The sequence below is a fragment of the Lichenostomus cassidix genome, chromosome 12, assembly GCF_008360975.1.
Source record: "Lichenostomus cassidix isolate B80296 chromosome 12, HeHo_3.0, whole genome shotgun sequence".
In the NCBI taxonomy this organism is placed as follows: domain Eukaryota; kingdom Metazoa; phylum Chordata; class Aves; order Passeriformes; family Meliphagidae; genus Lichenostomus; species Lichenostomus cassidix.
The window spans coordinates 5,173,398-5,198,596 of NC_139493.1; the positions used below are offsets into that span (position 1 = coordinate 5,173,398).

The 25,199-nt window shown below is 37.3% G+C and overlaps 1 protein-coding gene across 1 annotated transcript in view; it reads left to right on the forward strand.

Moving 5' to 3' along the window:
• The window catches only part of SUCLG2 (succinate-CoA ligase GDP-forming subunit beta), a 102,626-nt gene that overhangs the window by 44,038 nt on the left and 33,389 nt on the right, over positions 1-25,199 (forward strand). The window contains exons 3-9 of the mRNA XM_085072331.1: positions 2,808-2,907; positions 3,035-3,125; positions 8,580-8,732; positions 9,694-9,783; positions 12,166-12,262; positions 15,420-15,581; positions 16,337-16,479. Of these exons, the coding sequence (XP_084928457.1) occupies positions 2,808-2,907; positions 3,035-3,125; positions 8,580-8,732; positions 9,694-9,783; positions 12,166-12,262; positions 15,420-15,581; positions 16,337-16,479 (836 nt within the window). The remainder of the gene's footprint in view (positions 1-2,807; positions 2,908-3,034; positions 3,126-8,579; positions 8,733-9,693; positions 9,784-12,165; positions 12,263-15,419; positions 15,582-16,336; positions 16,480-25,199) is intronic.

A 25,199-nucleotide genomic window follows, 5' to 3' on the forward strand; every position in this document is an offset into this window, starting at 1 on the left:
TAAAAGCTGTCGGGTTTTGTATTGTTTCTAATGATAAAGAAAATTATAAATCTGTGACTAAAAACCCACATATGCACGCTTAAGAAGCAGGCTGGTTTGTTGTTTGGGTTTTTGGGGTTTTTTGTGTTTGTTTTTTTTTTTTAATTTACACAAGGCTGGGCAGTCAGTGGCCATACTGGAGCTGGTTGAAGTCTTAATGCTGTTGAAAACATTGCATTGTACTTTATGGTGGTGTAAAGGCATGTTGCTTGTGTAGCTTCTCTTCAAAGCCTTTTTTATAACTACACAGTCCTGCTTAAACATTTTCCAGTGTTATTAGAACACTTTGGAAGGGTATTAATAGAAATTAGTTACACCTTTCTGGTTTTAATGGGTTTAATGCTGACTTTAGGTGCCTTTTTCATGGTTTTTTTTTTATTCCTTAAATCTACAAGTGAAGGTGAATTACTTCGGATATTCTAGCTAATCCCACATTTTTGTTTTGGCACAGTCTTTCATGACATAGTTTGGGAATTCAGGCAGGGACAAACACCAAAACTTTGTGTGAGCATTTCTAGAAATCAACTCTCTAAATAAGATGGTGACATTAAGGAGTGAATCAGCTTGGTAAGTACTGAATGATCAAGCCTAGTTACTGTAAAATGAGATCTGGATGGTTTATTTCGTTTTACAGAGTTTGGGCAAATAATTATGGAATTAAATTGCTTCCCCTTGGTTTCCTGCAGGGCATAAAGAACCTGCTGCACTGTGCTCTGCTGAGCTGCTGCATTGATTAGTTCTTCAGGTCTAATCTTTACGTGGCTGTGCTGACTTTCCTGTCTGTTTGTTTATGGGTTTGATAGTTGTTTCTTTGAAGTTACTGTATTGCCTTGATAGTCCTCTAGTGGATTATAAAAATGCACACATTAATTCCTTTCTCTAACTTCATTTGTTGGAGCCCAGTGGAGATAATTGGAGCTCATGGAATGTGCAGGTTGGGAATGAGGGTGATGATCACTCCCAGAGCTGATACCACCCATCACTGACAATCAAAGCTCACTTTGGCGGGATGGTTGGAAGCTAAAATTGATTTAATTAAATGCTTACGGCGTCTATTAACAATACCATGTTAGATTCTTTATCACAGCAGCTATTGTGATTTTTAGAATTTGCTTCTGCAGGTTGAAAAGTGATTTATAGTTTTAATTCATCTTAATTTGTGCGCTTAGGAAACATTTGATATAAAACTTTTTTGTTGCATTTAAATTTCCTTGTTATCTGCCCTGCAGTGGCATGAGTAATAGGGAGCCCAGAACATGAATGTGTTGGAATGCATGAAATATTTTCAAGGAGAATGATTTTAAGGTTCAAAGTGATGTATGTCAAATGTTACTGAATGGATAAACGTGTGGGGAGATTTTAGCCTCAAGAAGCTTGGAAATTAAGCATCTTTTAGTACAGTACCTGTGTTAAAAATAATTAATAATATTAATAATAATAATAGAAATAATAATAGTAACTCCACTACTAAAAAAATGTGTTAAAGTACAATACCTGTACTAAATAGAATATTTGTTTCATAATATTTGTTCTATTCTAAGGTTTGAATTTTTCTGGCTGCTGAAATTTATTATACAGGCACTTTGAAATGATGCTGTGTCAGAGCTTGTCTGCACCAAAAATTGCTGCACCTCTAAACTTATATTTAATAATCTGTAAAATGTTTTTACAGCCTAGAAAGCCTGAGTATATTTGAATGAAAGTATCTGTATCCTCTGCGCCAATTAAACAATAAATTTGTCAATTTAACCACAAATTCTCATGTTTTCTTGACACTTGGCAAAAATATTATGACTCAAGGTGTGACCTAGTCCAAACATCACTGAAATCAGAGATTTCCACAGACTGCACAAGAGAGTAACAATGAGCTTTTTCTAGACACACTTAATACTCTGTTAATATTAAGATTTCAGACTTTGCAAGGCAGCTGGCAGTTTTATGATAAATGTGTAATGTGCCAATCCTTGGTGTTAATAAACATCTCAGAGGCACCTGGCAGGTGCTCATGGTCCAAGAAGCCACTGTGATCCAGAGCTGCAGAGATCATGAGTGATGGTTTGCTTTGGTTGTTGGTTTCCTTTTCCCCTTTTCCCCCCTGTCTGACTCTGTAAGGATGTCAGGATTGCTTTTGTTTGGAATGTAGGACATGATGCAATTGCTTTTGTCACTGTCTTGCTGCACTTTCTTGTTACTAAGAGACATTTATACTCAAATTGCCAAAGATCCAAGTGATGCCTTGCAAAGAGATGAAATGTTTTCTCAGCTCCTGCCCTTGCTCTGCACTCACCTGCCCTTTGGAGACAGGGATTTCTTCTTTTAGAGCCACATCCCTGCATTTCCTTCCACGTGTTCAGAGCAAGGAATGGAAGTTATTTCCCTTGATGATCATTGTTTTGTTGTGCATTCAAGATAAAATAGAATCTGATTTATGTTTATGAAACCATGCCAGTGTGTCAGCTGTGGAACTGGACTTGTCTGGTTTGCTGTGAAGGCCATTTAGCATTAACAGCATTGTTCTGATGGCTATAAAGACATATTTATCCACCTAATAATCTCTGTATATTCATCCCTTAACTTCCTTGAGCAATTCTTTTTTTGGCAAGGTTGCTTTATAGAAATGCTGAATTTACTCTCGTTTTATTGCTCACTAGTTGTGAACAACTTCTTGTTTTCTGAAAAGAGTCCAACCTGGGAATGCTTTTTAGTCTCACACTAACAAGCTCAGTAAATGACACACCATAGAACAGCAATGTGCTTTTGTTTTACAGAGGCAAAGGAGATTGTTCTGAAGGCACAGATTCTGGCTGGAGGGAGAGGGAAAGGTATTTTTAATAGTGGATTGAAAGGAGGAGTTCATCTAACTAAAGAGTAAGTACTTCAAATTGAAAAAAAAAAAATAAAGTGCTTCTTGTATAATATTTAGGCTGTTTACAATAGCTATGGACTGTTTCTTTTAATATCTTTCAGTAAACTAACATTTTTCCTTTGTTTTTAGCCCTAAGACTGTTGAACAGCTTGCTAAACAGATGATTGGGTACAATCTGTCAACCAAGCAAACTCCAAAGGATGGTGTGACAGTTAAAAAGGTAAGAGATTTTGGCCTCTTGAAAGTTGAAAACTTGTTTAACTGCAATTTCTCATTAATAAGCTGGGATGTACAACATAGATTTTTTTCAATCCTGCTCCAATTTCTGATTGATTACATCTAATTGATGGGGAAAAAAAAGAAAATGTTATTTCTTCTTTCTGGGTGTGTCTGTATTTTGTTTATCAATTTTTGCATACCCACTGATGGAAAATAAATTGATTTCTGTGATATATATTGAAAAGAATCCTTTGTCCCCGTCTTTATTGTAAGCCCTCTTTAAATATCAAAAGGTTTGCATGAGAATGATCTCAACTGAAAAAAAGTGTAGCTTCTTCCTATTTGCTGCAGACACAGCCTAAAATATGTTTATGTTAGTGGTTGAGGTAGCATGTGGGAGTTCATTTTCCAATGATGGTGATTTCTGCAAGACACCAAGATTCACTTGAGCAGAAATAAATTGCTCTGTGTTGGCCTAAATAAGAGAAGCAAAGATTCAGCAAGATTCTCCTTCAAATTAGTAAAATTCTGTGAGTCAGGAAATCCTGGCAACTGCCTATCTGCTGTGTCTGTTTTTATCTCTTGCTTTGTTTTACTGAGCAAGAATCCTCACACAGGTAAGTAGTCAAGAGCCACCCTGTATCTGATGCCAGGAAATCATTTGGCATGAGCTGAAGGAACTGCAGTTCACTTTTAATATCCTGTGAACAGCTTGGTGTATTAGCATAGAAGGGGAAGGAACACCTGTCTGGAAAGATCCTGTCTAATGAGGGCTGCAGGAAGGTGTTCAGGCAGTTCTTCTCTTGGGGAGCAGGGAGAGCAGATTACCATCACTCCTCAGGGTTGTTGTTAAAAAGAAATGCTATATATTCAAAAGGAGGAATGGTATTAACCATTCAGGCATGTCTGTCAGAGATCCTGGTAATACTAAGGATATAAGAAAGGATATACCCTTTCCATATTAAGGCACTCTACTTGGGAAAATTAGTATTGTAAAAGCAGATTTCTTTTGTAAGCTCTTTGTTTGTATTCTTTTGCCCTAGCTGGCCTGCCTTGAATACATCCATACAGAAATTTTACTCTTTTGTCAGAGTGCAAGCCTGTTCATCATTGACAGATACAGTTCTGAAACAGAAACTTCTAATTTTTTTTTTAATTGATAGAAATGAAAGAAGAGTATGGATGTTGGACATTTTTGACATGGATTATTCAAAAGATCTGTATTTTGATGACTTCTGTGCCATGTACAAAGTAACTATAGATTTAAATTGTAGTTCCTTTCCTCCCCCTCCACACATTGTTTGTATGAATGAACAATGGACTAAACAGCTTGGGCATGAGTGAAGTTTAAGGGGAAGTTTGAACTTCAGATATTTATTTTGGTGGTACAGGATTGTGTATAGCTTTGATGGACTGTGGTTTTTTCCTTTGCTATGGAGTTACAGAGAAACCTTTCAGGACTCAGCTTGCAAGTATTTTAATGTTGATCCACAATAAACCAGTGTGATGCTTTTCACTGGGAGAAGCTGATTATCTCCTGTCATAGACTTCCATTCTGATTATAGAGTTGGCTTTTAAAAGTGTGTTGGCTTTTAACTAATTTTTTACTGTTGAGTTCTTGATTCTTAGTAATTAATGGTAAGAGCATACACTCTGCTTTAAATTAATTCATTTTGTAGCACTTTGCTCAATGTCATGGTTATTAGATAGTGAAGAAAGAATATTTAAAATTATGCACTATGTAATGCAAAAAACTATTTCCCAGCAAAATTACAGGGCTTTTTTAAAGCATTTCTCATTTACAAAGTTAGCTCACACTGGGATCTTCAAGGTGGTTAGAGGAGCTGAGGCATTCGGGTTTGTAGTGTCAGGACTACAAAATCAAACACTGAAATTTTAATCAAGGGGCAAACTACAGTAATATTATTAAACACATAAATTCAGCCATGTCTGAGATATCATTTAATGCAGTGGGAACTTAGTGCACTGAAAATGCCAGGCAGACTCTTTGAGCTTGCTGAGAGCAGTGGGGAAGATGAGAACTGATCGCTGGCATTTTTGTACTATTTCAAGGCACTCTGTGCATGTATGGAAGAGTTTGTGTGTCTACATGTAGTTAAGGAAAATTGCATTTCAGGAAAAAAACAAAAGGCATGTGTTTAGGACTTGTGCTGTTTAAACTTTTCAACGTTCCAGGAGGTTTGAGTGGTTTAAAACACTCCTGTGTTTGAAAAAGTTTAAGTAATAAGCAATTTTCAGAAGAAAAATAGTTATTGCATCACTTTCTGTGAGGAAATCAATGAGCTAGTGTCAAGTCAGGGAGTGGAAGTCACGTACCTTTTACATGTATTTATTAGGAAGGAGTAAAAGGCAGAAATTTTCTACAGTTAGAATAATTATGAAACAGATAACGGTGGTTTCATCTTTCTTTCTCAGCTTGTGCACCTACTACAGAATTAAAATAGTGTTTGTGCCTCTTCAGACCGATGTTTCTCTAATTAATTGCAATCTCTTCAATTCCCTCATAACTTGGAACCTGTTTTGTGAGTTTACATAAAACCCTCCTTTGGCAGTTTGGAGTTTGGAGAGCCTGACTATCTGTGATGACAGTCTTCTCTTATCATGACAACCTGAGAATTCACTACCTGTGTTTTCTCTCCAAGCAATAACAGACTGAACATTTTGCATATTTGATTCTGTCTAAAAAAAAAAAGCTGTTACAGTTACTCTTATGAAATTAGATGTGTGTCTTAAACTTTTAGGTAATGATTTGTTACAGAGAAGGGAAGCTTGAAGTTGTCAGGAAGTTTTAATGAAAACTGATTTTTCCCCAGGACATTTTAAATATAAATGTGATATGGTAAACAGATAATGATGCTTCATATTCTTTATCAAAAGAAAAACAGACAAAATGTGAGAAGAATCAACAGTCTGTAGATTCAATTTCATTATTCTTAACTGTTCATCAATGTGTTTGCATTAGTTCTGTCATGTGAGTGATAGGTAGACTTTATCAAATAATATTTAAAGACCTTGAACACCATTTTTTCTGACTTTGCATCAAACAGGGAGGATGGTGAAGGAAAGGTTTTTTGTTGGGAGAAACCAGAGATATTGTACAATGTGACAATTTTTGCTCTAAGGCTGCTACTTCAAAGTGGACTCTCAGTAGTTTTGTGAATTAAGACAGAGAAGTGTCTGATGATGTTGACATGGTTAATTAGCAGCAGCAAGGACAATCACTCCAGTTGGAAGCTGCAGTTGAAAGTAGCTGATTTAATAATGTAAGTTCCACCTGCTGTGCCTGCAAATGTATTCCTCAAAACCTGTTGAGTGTATTCCCATCCTAAGTCTGGCCCTGACCCTGAGCTCTGTGGAAACTCTGAACAGCTCTGACAAGATCCAGCAGGACCAGTTGGTTTTATCTGACCTGTGTCTAAAGCAACTGACTCACATTTTTCAGATACATTGATGCAGGATATGTAAGAAGGTGAAAACGTGGATGCAGGTAAAAATAGTAGCAAATTAAGGATGCTTTCCCTACCCTTGCTTGTTAATTTGACAAATCTTGGTAGGTAGCCAAGCTGTGTCTCTGAAGTTGCCTTTTAGCATCCCTCTGTAGTAGACCAAAATAGGCAGATGCTTTTAAGTAGTACAGTAGTTTTCTTGGTTCTCTCCTTCACCCTAGCTTTCTTTACTTTCCTTTTGAACAGTCGCTTATTTGAACTATTCCTTTACATCCCCCTATGTTGTGTGAATAAAGCGAGGTAAAAGTAGAAGGAAACAAAATTACTATAAAGCAAATTTCTTCCAAGTCAAAAAGATCATAAAGAAATTTCATCTTTCCTTCAATTCTGAGCACTGAGTGCTTTATTTAATTCCTTGTTTCTTAAATTTTTTTTCCTCTTCTCTAATACATACTGCCTGGCAGAAAGTCCCTACATTCCTTCTTATGTACTGTGGAATAGAATGTCAAAAAAGCGACTTGGGTGAAAGTTTAGTGCATCTTTCTTGTTTATAGTCCTTGAACTATGAAAGCCCCAGAAATACTCCTTTGATGGAGCACCTTGTGCCAGGTAGACAGAGTTTTAAGGCTGCAGGTATAAAAATGCCTCTTGGAGGATGAATTTCTCCTGGTGGTACATTCAGTGATGATCTTTGTCTGTAATCATTGTTCAAAGCTGTCACTTCATAAACAGACCGTGGTAGAAAGATGTTGCCACTTAATCCTTCTTAATTATATTACTATCAGAGAGGTGATTTTCCTGATTGCTACCACTTCCATTGAAAGATGGGAAATAGTAGCTCTGTTAAGAATGTAGTACTAATTAAATTACAGAGCTGGCCATTTCACATTAAGGCTGAAAAGCAAAACTGTAGTGCAGAGAAGAGCTACAATCTTTGCACCTTAGATTATGGCATCTGTTATGATCACAGGGAAATGATCATATGCAGATTTTTCCCTAAAATTAAGAATATTTGAAGAAATTTAATATTCTTATATCAAAATAGTTTTGTGAGTCCTTTACAAGTGTAAAACCACTTCATCTCTAAAATTGCTTCAATAGCTATTGTTAAACTATTGCAAAAATGGACAGTTTGGGTGAAGAGGAAAGTACAGTTATGGCAATACTAAAATGGAAATAACTTTGCCTTGGTTTTGGGAGGAGGGAAAAAAATGTAGCAAAGACTTTATATGGGCCAATTTCCATCAATTTTGATGTGGTACTTGTAGATGGCAAACGTGGGATTTGAATCATCTTTTTGTTTTGTGCTGTGGTGTCTGTCAGATACTCATAAAAAATGGCTCTGTAGCTTAGAGTAATAAATAAAAAGTAGTTGCTCTTTGGAGAAATAAATACCTGTGTTTCTAGATTGTGCCAGCATCTGAAGGACACACACCTGCTTGATTCTCTAAACTGAAAGTAAAAAGCTGGATGGCAGAATTATCTGTAATTGTCTGTCGGAATAAGGGAGAAAACACTTAACCCTGAGGATTTCCTGGTGAGGAACAGCACTGCTGGTCAGATGCATCTGAAAGCCAATCCTTGAATCTTTGTGATCTGAAAACTGAGTCCTTTGTGACTCAAGTTTTTCTGGGGGGAAACACATTTAAGTGCTTGTTGGGATAAAAAAGTAATATAGAGGTCTGCAGCATGGACACAGCAGCAGCTCTTGGAAAAAAAACCCCAACAATTTGAGGGTTTTGGGGTTTGGTGTTCCTGGTTTCCATGGCTTGCTGCCTGCCCTGGTGAGAAGAGCAGCATTAGAGGATTCTCTTACTTAGGGAGAGAGGATTTCTTGGGAAAAAGATAATGGGGTTACAGTACTGTAATAAAAGCAGTGAAACAAATGTTTCTTTTCAGGACAGCATTTTTCAAACTGCTGCATTTTAGGGCAAAACAGAAGGATCAGTCAGAACCACTGATCTTTTCTTCCCTCTGTTCATTTTTAGGTGATGGTTGCAGAAGCACTGGATATTTCCAGGGAAACATACTTTGCAATTCTGATGGACAGAGCCTGCAATGGACCTGTCATGGTTGGCAGTCCTCAGGGTGGTGTGGACATTGAAGAAGTTGCAGTAACTAGCCCAGAACTCATCTTTAAGGTACTGAAATAATGTTTTCAAATAAAAATTTTCCTTGTCAGTTATCCAAAAGGATATTTTCTCCCTTTCTACTCCCATTTTTCCTTCTTCCATGTAGGAAGGAGGCAGTAAGAACCATAAAAATGGACTTTTATCAAATACAGGATCAGACCTATTCATCTAGCAAATGAAGCATATTTAACATCTGATTTTATTAGACTTTTTCATTTAGAAAAAGATCTTAAATCTGGCTGTTATATGATATGTTAAATTTCATATCTGAAACGTTTTATGAGTGAGTTTCAATTTCAGGAAGGTACACAGTTTTTTCCCAAGTGGGTTGGTGCCAATATACTTATTGTCTCTGTGGCTTTTTTTCTCTAATTGGCAGAGTTGTTAATTATTTTTTTGTACCTGCAAGACTTTTGCAACCAAAATACAACTGTTGTAATTACTTTCTTAACGATGACTACATTGAAGTATTTTTTATGTTACTGTGGCAAAATAATGAGCAGACAAGCTATTCAGCTGAGAAAGTAATTGATACAATCAACTGTAATTATTCAAAAAATTGTAAAAATATTTAACGTGCATTTTAAAATTATATAAACTTCACAGAGTTACTGGGCAGTGACACTCATTGCCTTGAAAATATTCCAAAATATGTCATAGAAATTAGCAGACTAAATATTCATCAATGCCATCTGTACAGTAATTAAAAGTGAAAACTGGTGTCACATTGTCTTGTCAGCGTGCCACCCTGAAGAATTATATATTTTTTGGAAGGACTGTTCCATAGTCAGTGTGGTAATTATAACATCCCCTATAGGCAGCTGCTATAGCCTCCATCTCGGGGAGCCTTGGCAATCAGCCAGGCTTTAATTACTAATTTGCACATGTATACTAAGTGTTTTCCTTTTGAAGTCATAAACCTCCATTCAGATGGAATATTCAGTTATATTTATGCATGCTACTGTTGCAGGAGGAAATAGATATTTTCGAAGGCATAAAGGATCGTCAGGCGCTGCAGATGGCAAAAAATTTGGGATTTCAAGGACCTTTGCAGCAGCAGGTAACTTGACTCTGCTCCCTCGGTTTAGGCTGAAGACTTTTTAGCCCAGCTCTATGTTAAATGCTTCCCAACAGGCAGGAAAGGCCAAGAGTCCATTAAATCAGGATCATTTGAACGTTCTAAATACTAAATTGTACCTATATAATTGTCATTAGGCTTTAGCAATTTGAATAAGGTCCTGATTATTTTAAAGTGAGAGTCCCTAGTCTTTGAAGCAGTTGATGACAACATGCTGTTCCACCAGGTGGGATTCTTTTGCTGTCATTGGAATTCAGTTGGAGCTCTGTCAATGGCATGGGTACAGCTTTTTTGGGAAAATTGGCTCTTAATATAGGGAGAAATAAAAGTGTGTCTGTCCTTGTGAGTGAAGCCTTTTCATTTTTTTTTAATCCTCAGCTCAAAAACAAAATACTGCCAGCTTGTTGTATTTTCAGTATCTCTTTTCTACATATAAATATTTTCCATATATATTTGTCTTTATAATCATTTTGCAGAGAAGAGAGCTCATTTAAGGCACTTTGGCCTGGTTTTATTTTTCCATAGTATCAAACTGTCATTTTTGTAGAGCTGCTTTATTTTTAATTCAGCAGTTTTAATTATTTTCTATCCTAACATGCAATTAACAAATGCATAATGATTAAGTTGATTAACACACATTTGAAGATTTAGCTGTATATCTAATGAGGAGGAATGATTATGTAGAACCTTTCAACCCTTGAAGAGTTCTGGTACTTAATAATTACCAGCAATATATGGACTTTTAAACAACACATTTAAATAATGCTGCAGGAATGCATTTCTTTCCTCATCCTAACTAAAAGGAATTTACTGAAGCATAGGGACAGTTTTTATCCAGACAAATCCTAGTATTTACTTATGGATTTCTAGTTCTAGGTTGGGATTTTCTGCTTTGCCTTGCAGAGGCTCAGCACTTGCAGACCTTGAGAAGGAGAAGTGTTGGCATTAAGCTGCCTGATTCAGAGATGTGCTGAGAGATGGAGCAGCCCTTAATAAAAGTGAAGTGATTCTGGTGTTGAGGTGCAATTGCAGCAGAGTTCTGTGGCAACAGCAGCTTTTCAGGCTGCCCAGAGGCAGTCTGGGGTTCCTTCCCAGTGTCACTGCAGAGCCTCACCTGTGCTCTTGGGTGCTCTGTCAGCCTGAGTGTTTGTGCCAAGGAAACTGCTGCACATTTACAACTGATAATTTTATTTTATTTTTAAAATCAAATCCACTGAGAATGTTTCAACTGATAATTTTGAGCAGGGAAGGCTTCCTAAGCAATTTGTGTGCTGCTTCTCAACTCTTTAACGAGCCTTTTCATGGAATCCCAGCATGGTTTGGGTTGGAAGGGACCTTAAAGATCATCCATTTCCAACCTCCCTGCCATGGCCAGGGTAACCTTCCACTCACCAGGTCACTCAAAACCCATCTAGCCTGGCCTTGAACACTTCCAGGGATGGAGACTCCACAACCTCTCTGGGCAGAACTGGGATTGGGGTTGAGTCTTTCCAGTTGTTATGTCTTCTTTTGCCTGACTGACCTTGCAGGAGAAGGCTGACTTATGCTTTCTTCATTCTAATTCATTTTACTTATCAGGAGAGGTCCCAGATATTTTTGGGTTGTGTACTTCAGTTAGCTGATCAGTAATGAGGGGAAAAAAAATTGAGTAATTCTTCATTAGTGCACTTCATCTGCAAACTTATTTCAGCTAATAGGTTCACAGTGTGTAATGAACCAAAGGGATTTTTTTTAAAACACATTCATGTTGCTGTTTTTAAGTAGTTCTATTAGTGGAAGAATGTTACAAGAAAAAAAGACTTGGAATTTAGTAGTCAGTGGTGGTATTTTCAGACATGGAGATAGATGGTGAGGAATAATAGGGAACAAGCAAGAGTATCTTGTAGTGAGTAAACAACCATGCTTCAGACAGAAGTTCTTCAAGAAACATTTCAGACTGATGTAGGGAGGAGAAATAGATATTTTTTTCTGAAGTCACTACAGTGCACAAACTGCTTTGTGGTTTCTGACTGTAGACTGATTAACGTGAATGCAACTCAAAATTCGGCATACTGGGGAATTCATCATTAACAGTCACTTCCCAAATTAAACTTGTCATAGTAATTGCACTGTCTGGTTTGTAGAAAATCTCCAGTTCATGTAGTCTTTAAATGCACATTTACTAAGTGTTATCATAATGCTACATTATAGCAATTTCAGACTATGTGAATATGGTTAAGAAAACAGAAATAAAAGCAGTAATTATCTAGAACTAGTGTGCAATGTAATAACATTAAAAACAATCGATAATGATTTACCTTTGACTTGAAAACATGAACTTTTATTTTTCTGTGTGCTAATTGTAAATCGTTTGATCACATTTAGGCAGCAGATCAAATTAAGAAGCTGTATAATCTTTTCTTGAAAATTGATGCCACTCAGGTTGAAGTCAATCCCTTTGGTGAAACTCCAGAAGGGCAAGGTAAGAAATTGAAGGAAACAAATGAATGCATTATAATTCTTTATTTATGCAAACTATAAATTAAATTGCATAGAAGGATGTAGCAGCAGCTTTGCATTAATTTCATTTTGTAATGTAATTTAAGCAACATTCATAAATATTCCCACGGCAGATTTTATATTTCAATACCTTTTGTTGTTTCACCCAAATACTGGAAGTATTGGTTTCTACATGTTCTGCTTGGTGAGAGACAGCAACATTTTCTGCTCTTCTGCTCCTGTACAAAGTTGGGTTTTCTTGATTTTGTTTTGTGGGTTGGTTTTTTTGCTTTTTGCTTTTTTGTGTTAATGCTGCTAGAATTACTGAGATTGTGTGGAGAGAAACTTGTTCTTTTATATTTGCATTCATACAGGTAATTTAAATTTTAAAGTGCGTGACTCTGCAGCCCACTAAAGCACAGGAGAAATTTCAGCTGGATGAGACACTTGGCTGCATCCTTTGGGAAGAAAAAGGGTCATTGATCTGCCTGCACCATGACTGCAGGGCTCAGAAGGTGCAGGGTAAAAATAAGAAGCTGAATTAGCTTTCACCTTACTATAATAGTTGGTATTCCAGCTGAAACCTTTCCTTCCATTTGTCATTTTTGTCCAAGTAATCTTGACAAAGATGAAGAGGGGAGGAGCTAAAGATGCCAGTGGGATATTGAAATACAGTGGGGCTGCTCCAGGTGGATCACAGTTACCTCCTCATTGTTCCATTGCACTGAAGTGCTGAAGGCTTATTTGGTGGCTACCAAGAGGGAAAATTGGTGTGCAAGTAGAGACAAGTGAAAGAGACAACAGCTAGTGATGAGAGGAAATAAAATGTGGTCCTCAAAGACTGGAAAGAACCGTGCTGGTTCTCACTTTGCATGCTTGCTGGAATACTGTGAGGTGACCCTGTGGAAATAAAGATTTGGATAAATTACTGATAGCTTTTCTGGGATGGCTGTACATGTTTAGTGAGAAGGGCTTAATCTGAGGGATGGTAGGAGTTTTTATGCTGTTTTTCCCCGAGGTTTTTCCCCATGTGTGTTGCATGCAGGAAGCTGAGGAGCAGAAACAGAGTGGGTTTCAAGCTGTGAAAGCCATCTTGCTCGCAGAAATTCACAGGAGTCTTCCTGTGCTTATTTCCTTTCTGCTAGCAATTTCTCCATCTGAAATGTCTTAAGGAAGAATAAAGATAAAACAAATGGAAGAACATTTGGGTAGCTTAATGCAGCCATTCCTAATGATAAAATATAAGTCTCTGTATGAAGCCCATTATTCTTGTCAAAGTAATGGATAAGATGGATTTATTTCTTGCTGTGTTTTGTGTTTTTCAGTTGTGTGAATCTCCATTAGGTTGTATGTGTTTCCTTTTCTTTAATATCCTAGCAAATTCTTTGTTAACACTAGTGGGTCAGAAGCCTGAAACTTCCCTTTTTTTGTTATTGTTTGTTTGTTTTTGCTTTGTTTGCTCTCAGTGTAAACTGTTGAATTGGCAGATGACAAAAATCCTACACCGCTAACTAAAACAACAGAAGTACTTCATGAATATAAGTGCTGGAGCATTCTTTGATATTTGTTTAGAAGGAAAATCCATTTGTATAATCTATCATGCATGTAACAATGTGCTTTTGATAGTGAAAATGGTTTGATAAATATTAATACATGTTTTTGCTGCTACTTTGTGCAGACGGCCTTTGTTAAAGATGAATGTTCTGTAGAAATGAGTTTCTGTTAATGTGACATTGAGGATGTTTCTGTGTAAGGTAAACAGAGCTCTGGAACTGCAGTTGTACTCTAGCTTTGAGTTGTTTTAGCAATTTAGGGATCTGAAAGCTTGAAGAAGAAAAATGGTTTTATTTCATTGCTAAAAAAAATGATAATTAAAGTAGCTCTAGTACTTTAGAAACATATTAGGAGCTGCAGACATTTCTGCTTTTGATACATTCCCACCTGATGGTTGACCAGGTGATCTCAAGACTCTTCCAAGAGATTTATTATACACACTCATGAACAATTTTCTGAAACTGCAGTCACTGAAATAAAATTTTGCATGGTTTTAATTTAATCTGTTATCACTTACAAGTCAAATATTAAAAAATAAAAAAAATCAACATCAAAAAACCAAAACAAGAGAAACCAATGCGAATCAACACATACAGCTGAGACTCCTACTTGTGTAAATGTTTGTTTGCTGTTTCCTTTGCTTTTTTACCAAGTTAAGAAATTGTATATTAAAAAAAAGAGGTACTTGTCCACCAAAAAACATTGTGGGATTTGTTATTTTGATTGATGTTTATCTATATCAAACACTAAAATTGTCTTCTTAATTGTCATTGACCTCCAGATGTGTGCAATGCTCATGAACACATGCATATATACCATGTACACATTCCAGTGGCAATGGGAATAAAAACCCCAGCAGACAGAAAAACTACTAGATTTTTATGGACAAAGCATTTAAAGGCACTTAAATCTGATTGGTTTGCCTTGAGAAATCAATTACACTTAAGTCAGTAATTATAATCTGAATATAGTACGAGTGAAATTACTTGCATAGTAATATGATAAGTATGTAGTCTTACATTTACTTAGAACATTTTAATCTAATGAGGCATTTGCCTATGCAAACCCATAGAAATAATGAGTCAGAAAATAGGCAAATAACACTCTTCAGGCATTTCTGTTACTGGTGTGATTATGTGAATATTGTGGCTGCTAGCCAGTCTTTTATATCTAATATTTAATGTAGTCAGATTTCGCTAGTTTTTAATTTGTTTTTACAACCGTAGCGGATGTTGATATTGATGGAAAGTTTTGTATTTACTTTCTTAATTTTCTTTATTTAAAAGTAGTATTTTGGTCATTTTTAACAAATGTTGGCTTCGGGGGTTTTGAGCTCTTTAATGAAATAATGTGTGTGTAGTAAATAACGTCAGAAATTCAAAATATGGCTAAGGATAACATTTTGTGTTGCTCAGCTCTGAGTGACTTGGCTTTGGATTGGTGTTACCTGTTATATCTTTCAGAATATGGAAGGTAGACTCTCCCATGGCACTATTGCAGCCCTGCTGGAGTAGCTGAAATATTTCAGGAGCTCTCACTGACTGTAAACTCTAAACGCCTGGATGTTGTTTTATTTTCTCCTCCAGTTGTTTGCTTCGATGCCAAGATAAACTTTGATGACAACGCAGAATTTAGGCAAAAAGAAATATTTGCCATGGATGACAAGTCTGAAAATGAGCCCATAGAGAACGAAGCTGCCAAATATGACTTAAAATATATAGGACTGGATGGAAACATTGCTTGCTTTGGTAAGAACAAATACATCCAAAAGACATTTGAGGACAAATTTATATTTGTTGAGTGTATAGACTTTGTTTACATCTGACATTCAGGCCACCCTTGACAGTATTTCAGTCTGTTTTGCTGAGTATTTCTGCTGTTTTGTCTGTCCTTCCACAAGTTCTTGCAGGAATGAAATTAAAATTGTGTGGAAGCTGTGATGATGGCCACAGCACCCAGGCAGGGCTGGAGTGGTGTCAGAGAGAAGGCAGGCTAAGGGGTTTCAATTTCTGAGGCTTTAACCTGCTGTAATTGGTCTTTCAAGTAATTAAAACAAAACAAGAAAACTCATCAAAACCTAGTAATTCATTTTCAAAAATAATTCTGTGTTACTTAAAAGACACTGCAAAAGTAAGTGTGTATAAATGTGACATTCCCAGTTACAATTGGATATTAAACTCCATTTCCCTTTAAGAAAAGCTACTAAAGAATCTGCTTAGAAGTGGCAGGTTTTTTATTTTCCTGAAGTTTCTGTACAACAGAAATTGCTCTGCTGTTTAGAAGAGATAAGTAGAAAAGTCAGCTATGCTCTAAGTAATTTTCATTTTGTGCAATTTTTTTTAGCCAATACAACATTTTATTATTAATCTAATTGAATTAGGCATTTTTTCTCAACTTGGTGAGAAAATGCCCAGCATTTGTATTGGCTCAGATGTGTACATTTTAAGCCTTTTCACAAGCCTTATCTATATGAAATATAAGCACTTGATGTTTACAATTACAGTCAATGGAGCTGGACTTGCAATGGCAACGTGTGATATAATATCCCTGAATGGTGGAAAGCCAGCCAACTTCTTGGATCTGGGTGGAGGTGTGAAAGAAGCACAAGTCTATCAAGCATTCAAGCTGCTGACTGCTGATCCAAAGGTAAAAATGTTGGGTTTGGGCTGAGAGCTTCCCTGTGCAGCCACACTGACCATGAATAGTGCACTGAAAAACCCAAATAATGGTGTGAACACTGAGGGTGAGTTACTAAAGGGGAAATCTGGGAGGAGAGTTATTTTGATATAAACCACTGGACAGACTTTTCAGTTGCTGATCCATGCTCAGGTTTGCTGGTGAGTTGTGAGTGGGAACTTTCTCAAGGCAGTTCAACTCAGAAGTGCAGGTGGGGTAATGCTGGGCATTGCAGAGCTGAACTCAGAACATCTCGCTCCTAAAATGGAATTTGTGAGATTTAGATGCTTAAAATATCGTTGCTAATAGTGCAGTGCCACAGTAGACTGAGGAGAAAAATGGGAAAATTAAGCAAATAGCTAATTCTAAAGGCTGATTTGTACTCTTTTATGCTCAAGTTTTCGAAAATATCTGACTCTGCACTGCAGGATAATCTGTATTTAATTAACATTCCCAGGCTGGAATCATAGCCTGGAACGTTCTGACACTTCCTTTTGCAGATGGAGCTGCAGTTGCTCTTTTCTTTTTTGAACAAGAGGAGAAGACATTAGTCTGTGTGTGCTGAGTAGAAGTTATTTCTAGAGCTGCGTGGTGAGGTCATTGGTCCTCTCTGCAGACAGAACTGGAGTATCTGCTGGGAGAATATTGATCAGGCGTGGGCTTTGGAGCAGTGCCAGCTGCCCATCCTGCCAACATGGGGTTCTGCTTTTGTGAGGAGCCAGAACTTGGTTGCTGTTGATATTTTTACTAATGGAAATCTGCCGGAGGGCTTTGATCATCTTTCCCATCTCCTGCGCCTAAGCAGCGCAGCTGAGGTCCCTATTTCAACATATTGCTTCTTTTTGTGGATCTGCCTTCATCTCCTTTATCTCACTTTCTCTGTGATTCCAGTCATTTTCCTCGTGTTCATTGTGATGTGATGCTAGCTCCTAAATGCCACCTTCCTGTGACAATTACATTGCTGTAATTGTAAGCTCTGCGCAGCAGTAAGTGACAAAATGTTGTGACTTTTCCAACAGCAGTGGATATTGTTTGCAGCAAAATTTCAAGTGAGAATTAGGAAGAAAATTTACAGTACAAAATAAACACAGGTCAACTTCATATTGTAAGCTCTTTGCAGTTGTAACTCTCCCTGCATATTTTTTAAGCACCTGGTGCCTTGATGTCTCAAGTGTTTGTTGTTTGAGTTGTTTGAACTGCTCTGCAGTTCGTGCTTCTGTGATGATCTGGGTGTGCCTGAGATGTAATTTAGCTCTGAAACTCGTGTTAGTGGTAGAGGAGCAGGTGCACTAAAGTCTCAGCTACACAACTTAGCTGGTGATTATCACTGTGCTGAGTAGTTTCCACTGTCTGCCGTGGCACAAACAGCAGGTATTAATTTTGGTGATGAAGCTCGCTGAGTTTAAACAATTTTAAAACGAAAAGGCATTCTAGTCGTTCTCAGCCATAGAACATCTGCGTGCCCAACGTTTGACTTGTAAATGTATCCTTCTATTAGACATTCTGCTTGTATGTTACTGCTTAACTCTGTTTCTGACTGCCTGCACCAGGGCTAGTGAAGCTCTGCTGCTCAGAAAAGAAAAAGCAAAGGATGGGAAAGTTCCATAGAAATGACCTGGAATAGGCATTTATTAACTCCTAGCATTGACTGACTGAAGATTCAGAAGGCAAAACACTTCATGTTTTATTTCATTATGTTCAGAAAATATAGCAAATGCCTGTATTTCCTCTCCTGATGCACCATGTCCATTAGCTCACTAATATTCAATAAGAGAATTGAATGAATCATCTCTTTTCTTAACTAATAGTAGGGTTTCAGTCCCAAGAGTCTTTGTGGCTAATGCAGCATTCACAGGTTGTGTCTGGTCAGTCATTTCCCTGTGGCCTTTAGCTTGATTCCCACCTTGTTTGAGAAGATAAAAATTTGTTCTTGGGAACTTGGGATTCAGTTAATTTTTGTAAATATCTGAATGTCTGGAGACTAAAGAAATAAACAAAACAAGTCTTCAGGGCTGTAATATGGAGAACCACTGTCTTTTAGTTGTGCTGGCAGAGTTAAGGACATGGCAGGAGAAGAAATCTTCCAGAAGCAAATGTTCAACTGCACTTTGAAATAGATCTATTTCTCTCTGTTTAGCGGTCTTTAAAATGTCTATTTGTATTAAAGCAAAAACAAAAATACACAAAAAAACCCCACAAACAAACAATAAAACCCAAAACAGGTATGCTATTATTCGATTTAGTGAAGCTGAGGATATTGTTTTCAGGAAAAATGAAGATTTTCACTGGTTTGCTGCTGGTTTAATCTGTCAGTTGTCAGTGTCTATAGTTCTTGGAGGAAAAAAAAGAAGTGTGGGTTTTTTTGTTGCAAAAGGTTACCCACTGGCTTTCGGATGGAAATGCTGTCCCTGGAGCCAGTGACCCTTTTATACTCTGCTGGTCTTGTTTGCAGTCTGCCATATCCAATACTTCCTAGGTTAGACAGGTCATTGCAATGGTTCTGAATTCCTTTCTATTCACTGTCTAAATTCCAATTGCTTTTTTTTTTTATTTCTTTCTTTTTTTCTTTTCCTCCTTTCTGCCTGTCTTGTTTCCATAACTTTGGGCTGTGCATCTGCTCTGGCAGGAAATGTGCAGTCTTCCCTCTTTGTAGATACTAGCAGGAAAGGGAAGGATGGCTCAATTCTGGCAGCTCAAGCTGCTGGGAGAACTGCAGGAGCTTCATTGATCCCCCTTTGTCCCACAGTGAAGGAGAAGTGGTTGTTTCCTTTAGTATTTCTGATGTTCTGGAGGTTGCCTGGCTCTCCCCTGCCTGCCTGAATTCCTGATCAGGGATCCCCACAAAGTCCTCATCCTTGAGGATTCTCACATCCTTCCCAAACTCCCCAGCTGCTTGTTTCTGTTCATGAGGAAGACCTGGGTACCATGTGATGACTGTAGGATGCAACAATGTTTTTTGGAAAGGCTAAAGCTGAAAAAATATCTGCTTCCCCTCGGCTCTCCATGGGCTGCAGGGGAATTTCGGCTCTGCACCTGGAGCAGTTATTATCCCTCCTCCTTCACTGCCCCTGCTGTCTGCAGGGCTGTTCCTCTCCTGTTCTCATTCCTCTCTCCAGCTGCTGCTGTGCAGGTTTTTGTGCCCTTCTGACCTCTGTTATCCCAGAGGTGTTGCCTCCATCCCTGATGGGCTCAGGCTCTGTGTTGGAGTCACTGGCATTGACTACATTAGACGTGGGGGAAGCTTCAGGCAGCTGCTCACAGAAGTCACCTCTTAGCTTCCTGCTAGCAAAACCTGGTCCCACAAACTCTGACAAAAGCCAGCTAAGCTGCAAGCAGGTTTGTTTTACCATCAGCAGACTATAGCCCTGATCCTGGCAGTGGTTACCTATTAGAAAATATCACTGAAACACGGGTAGTTAAAGGCTAGCATGGTTTGTTCTTTTTTTCCTTTTCCTGATGAAGTTCCTCTGAAAACCATTTTTGATGCCTGTCATTGATGTGACTAAAGACTCAGCAAATCAATTGATGTTAGCAACTTCTGGCTTGTCATTTAGGCAAAATACTATTGACAAAGAGACAAACGTTTCTCTGGAAAAAATATTCCATATTGACATCTGTTAGCTCATATCCAGGGAATAATTAATATCAAACACACACAAGATTTTATGTTTTTTTCTTGAGCCTAGTCTTTACCCAGGCTCAAGAATTACCTACGTAATTACTCAATTACCTAGTCTGAATTCAGATTATTGTCTTAATGATACGGAATAGACATTCTTATTCCTGTCACTTCGCTTTAGCTGTTTGCTTATGTTCAGATGGATCTCTTTGCCCACCTCAGTGGTGGGAACAGTAATGGCACTGATGTGTCTCACTGGTCAATTTTGTGTCAAGCAGAGGTCTTGGGGCTTTTATTTTCCAGCTATCTGAGAGAGTGACCAGAATTCTGAAAGAGGATATCATTAAACCATAACTTTGCAATTCACTTCTTTTCCAGCTGTGTTTGGTGTGAAGGTAATGCAGTTTATACATCCTTATTATACAAGACATTTTTATTGCCTGTTTATCCTTTTGGCTTCAGGGATTTTTAGTATTAGTTTTCTTAACATTTGCAGTCTGTTATGTGGCAACAGAAGGGATAACATTATACTATGAGGAAAGATTTGGGATGCTCTTTTCTTAGATTTCAGAAGTAAAAATAAAGTTGCCATGTATAATGTATTTGCTCTCTATTGTGGATGAATTAATTCAGGATTGAGTGAGCTAGTTCAGTTCAGACCATTCAAAACAACTCCAAACATCCAGGCAGTGTGGAGTGTAGTAACTATATTTGTGTGTTTCTGGACTGTTTGCTCTCACTCTGCAACTTTAAACAATGACCTACTCTCAGTTTTAGGGGGAAAGTTTTAAAAATATAATTCTAAATGCCACATTTCTGTGCTAGTGAACCTCATCGTGGTTAGAGCACAGGCTGGCTGTGGACAGTTCATCTGCATTTAAGTGATTGTCAGCAGTGGATTTCTCAGTGTTACAACGATGCAAACCCCTAAATCAGTAGGAATAGATCACTTTCCCTACCACACGTGCAGTCTATGTCAGTGGGCATATAATGTAGGAGAAAGAGTGAAAATGCAAATGGGATTCAACTGCAGACATAAACCAGAGTATTAGTGCTGAATTTGTTTGAACTGTCAGATTTTGTGTCATTTCAGATAATGCAGAGGAGCCCTCTTCTTGCAGGCTCATGAGGAGTCTTTTTGCTTTCTCATTCACATATCAGGCACCCTTTACACACTTCATTACCCAGCTCTTCTTCACACAGCATGAAAATTCTTTATACCTTGTGTGTTCCTCCAATTCACACAAGAGGGTGAAGCATCATACGCTGCTTTGAGTACTCTTAAAAGCTGCAGCTGAAGAGTTTCTCCAGGGAATATCTGTTTGCTGGTCCACAAATGTTGGCTGCTAGTCCAGTGTTCACACTCTGCATGGCCCTGCAAAGCTCCAGCTGGGGATCTGAAAATGCTAAAACTTGAATTTAGTTGACAATTTTTGAAGCTGAGGCTCTGACTGCTGGTTTTACCCCTCCGTGTGAACTGTAGGTTATAATATTCATCTGCCATCTACAAACATTGATCAAAAATTATATACTTTGTTAAAGAAATTAAGAGCCTTTGCAGTTTTGCAGAATGAATATGAAATGACTATTCATCTTTTAAAACACTTAAAATATTAAAGAGTCATTCTTTCATTTTATTGAGGCGTTTTTAGAGACTGATAGCATATTGACAATATTTATGGAAATGGGAGGACAATTATGCATTTAAAATGCACAATTGAATTGTCTTGATTTATAACCAAAAGTAAAATATTTTTCAAGAGCATGTGTAGTATTGAGTCCCAAGTAATTGATATGTAAATATACTTTAACAAGAATCTGCCATTATTTTTGGGCACTGACAAGTTGAATGCCTTTTGGCATTTTATAGTAGGCTATAATGAATCTTAAAAACTGGATATGAAAATAAAATTCCTAAGCAAGAGGAAAACCTGCAGTGATTTTGTAATTGCTTCCTTTGTGGCAGAACAGGAAAGATTCACAAATATTTTCTTAGATGGTAAATGCTGGTAAAATTGTGGAAGAACCAAAACACAGACCTGAGCTGCTGTCATGTCCAGCATGAGCAATAGAACATGCAGTTATGCTTGCATGTCTTGGGATTGCCCAGTAAAAGGAAATGCCTTGTGAAATACATCAAAAAAGTGTTTAATTCTTCGCTGGGATTTGCAAATTGATTAAATTTTGAAAATTTATATGACTCATTTCACAATTAGCGGGGATAAAAAGAGAAGATATTTTAGGAAACTCAATTTGGTAATTCATCTTGGCGAGATGAGTAATATATTATGAATCTACTTTTAGATCGTCTATCCAGCACACATACAGGAGAATGAAAGACAAATAATCTGATAATACAGGTAGGAAATGATATATTAAAAGAAAAGTTGTAGGTGTCCTTACTTAAACTCTTCCGTAGAGAAAATCACATTTTAATTCTCATTATTTTTAAGTGGGTGTTATGGCTGTCTAGGAAAGTGTTTGTTCTTTCAATCAAAATGAAGAAATTTAATCACCTTACCTCCATCTGTTCCTGATCAAGTGGCCCAGATGATGAAATGTGTATCTCCAGTAGGTGCTTTCAGCCGTTTCTGCTGGGTTAGGCACACTCTTGTGACAGTGAAATAAATAACAACTGGTTTTATTTATCATTTCAGAAGCACCCTGGATGGATGGAGCACAGACTTCATATTTTTCTTATTGATTAGACTCAATTTGGGGAAAAAATTATAAACCATGACAAAATTAACAAGCATTTTCCCATCATAAAATTATCATTTAGTGACAGAAGGACCTGATATTGCTAAGATTTTTAGAGTAAAGATATATATATAACTTTTTTTTAAAAAAGGGTGTCACAGGGTGATGGAAAAACTTTGGAAAAGACAAAAATTATATGAAATATGGCTTAATGAATGAGGACAAAAGCTATTTCTCTTGAATCTCTGTTTTGCTTCAGGTAGGACTGAATTATTTCACAACTTCATATTCTTGCTCAAATTCAACAAGATATTCAAACCTCTTTCAGGTTTTAATATTTTATTACCTGTTATTCTGAGTGAATGGATAAAGCTGAAATAAATGAGTCTATTCACTTTTAAAGCATGTCATGTGCTTAAGTATGTGGCAAATCAAATCCACATCTATCACAAGTGAGTAGCTCTTAGATTTTTTACTAGGGGTTTAGTATCATCTTCTAGTAAAAAACTACCCTCTTACAGGAGGATAAACTTAGTCCTGTTTCTCAAAAGATGTTGCATTTTCCTATGTCTCTATTGTAAAGCAGAATAGAAATGCAATGCTTTTTTTTTTTTTTTTTTTTTTTGGTAGTGCCTAAATCTTAACAGAAACTGTCACTTTAACTGAAAGGTTTTTTTTTTTGGAAACCTGAGATCCTTTTAATGGAAACTGTTGATTTTTCTTGGGGTTGGTGGATGACCTCACATTTCAAGGGAAGAGAACTGACTCAAGGAAAAGAGCTAAAAACTTAGTGTTTCATTATATTTTCTACGGGAAAAGATTAAACCATTTTGAGCCAAATTACTTGGAAAATCCCAATGAAAAGACAATTAGTGCCTGTATGTGGAAAGACAGGTGGGTAATGTCTGAACAAATAGATTTTCCTGAAATTTCCAAAATTATTCAGATGTTTTCAGCAGAAAAATACCAAACATTTTAAAGTTTTATTCCAAGCAATTGGAGGAGTCAATTAAGAATAAGGTAGCTTTACTTGTTGCAAATAGTCATATCATTTGTTCTGTTTGGCCAGGATGGAGCAGGTATTGTACTACTGCAGCTATTCCAAACAAATTTAAAACATATTTGACTGCTTTTACAAAACCATTTTCACCTTGAATCTTCTGCTTTGGCTGCCATATTCTTTTTCATTTACATACACATTTTACTCATCACATAAGCAGAGGGAAAAGAGAACTTTGTTTTTAATTTTTAAATGCAGTTTGTTACGGTGAAGGTGTCTTTGTGAGTAAATCTGCAGATCTACACCCAAATGCTGCTCCAACACAACCTGTGTGCACATTGCCACAGCCTGCTTTGTATGCAGTGCTGGCTGTTGCTGTACTTTAGAAAGCATTTCTAATTATTTAAGGGTAAGCCTGAGTAACCAAAGAGCTGCAGAGCACCAGATGTTCATTCCCTGGGAACTTGGGGGAGAAGGAGCTTCCATTGCTGCAAAAAACCACTCAGGGCAGAGGAGCTGGAGCTGTTGTGGCTCCCACCATCCTCTGCATCCTTCCCCACAGACTGGAAACACAGCAATCCTACTCTCAGTGCCAAAATATTGGATTTCTGGGTGGCTGACAGGTGGGCTGACCATGGAATTTGGTATTCACTTTACCAGGAAAGGGAATGAAATATGCATCTTCAGACAGGCTGTTCAGCAAAAGTGTACATAAAGCTCTGTCCTGTGACAGAGGGATGCCAGCCCTGTGATTATAGCAGAAACCTTGGTGTAAACTATGGATGGCACTTGGGAATGGTGGGTTTGGAATTAATAGTGATAACATGGGAAAAGAGTAAAAACATCTCATTAAGAAAATAGATTACATGCATGCTTATGTGGTGCAAGTTTTAATCTAGACAAGATTAAAACTTGAAAATGCTGAGGATTTCTTTTTTCCTAACTAAATCTTGATTAAGTCAACCTCCCAGAATACTGTTATGGGTCTGTAAGAGGCAAAAAAAGAAGAATCAATTATTGGGCAGAAATGAATGAATGTGCAGAGTCAATATTTTATAGTAGGTGGTGAAAGTTGAATGCCTGATGCCCAGCAAATCATTTGATTTAAAGGTTTGGGACTGCAATGCTTGACTTCTCATTGAAGAAATATAAAGGAGCAAATTACTATTTGCTGAAAAGTCACAGAAACCTTATCAGAATTGTTTAGTTCCTGCTGCTCCCTGGAGGTTTTCCTCTTCAACCATTGATTGAGTATGTGCTCTCTGAATTGTGAAGGATTTGCCTTTAATCAAAACTTCCATGGGGCTCTGCACAGTTGTTCTGGGATTTTTGTGTGTGTTACTTTGAGGGAATCTCAAATACATTTTTGTT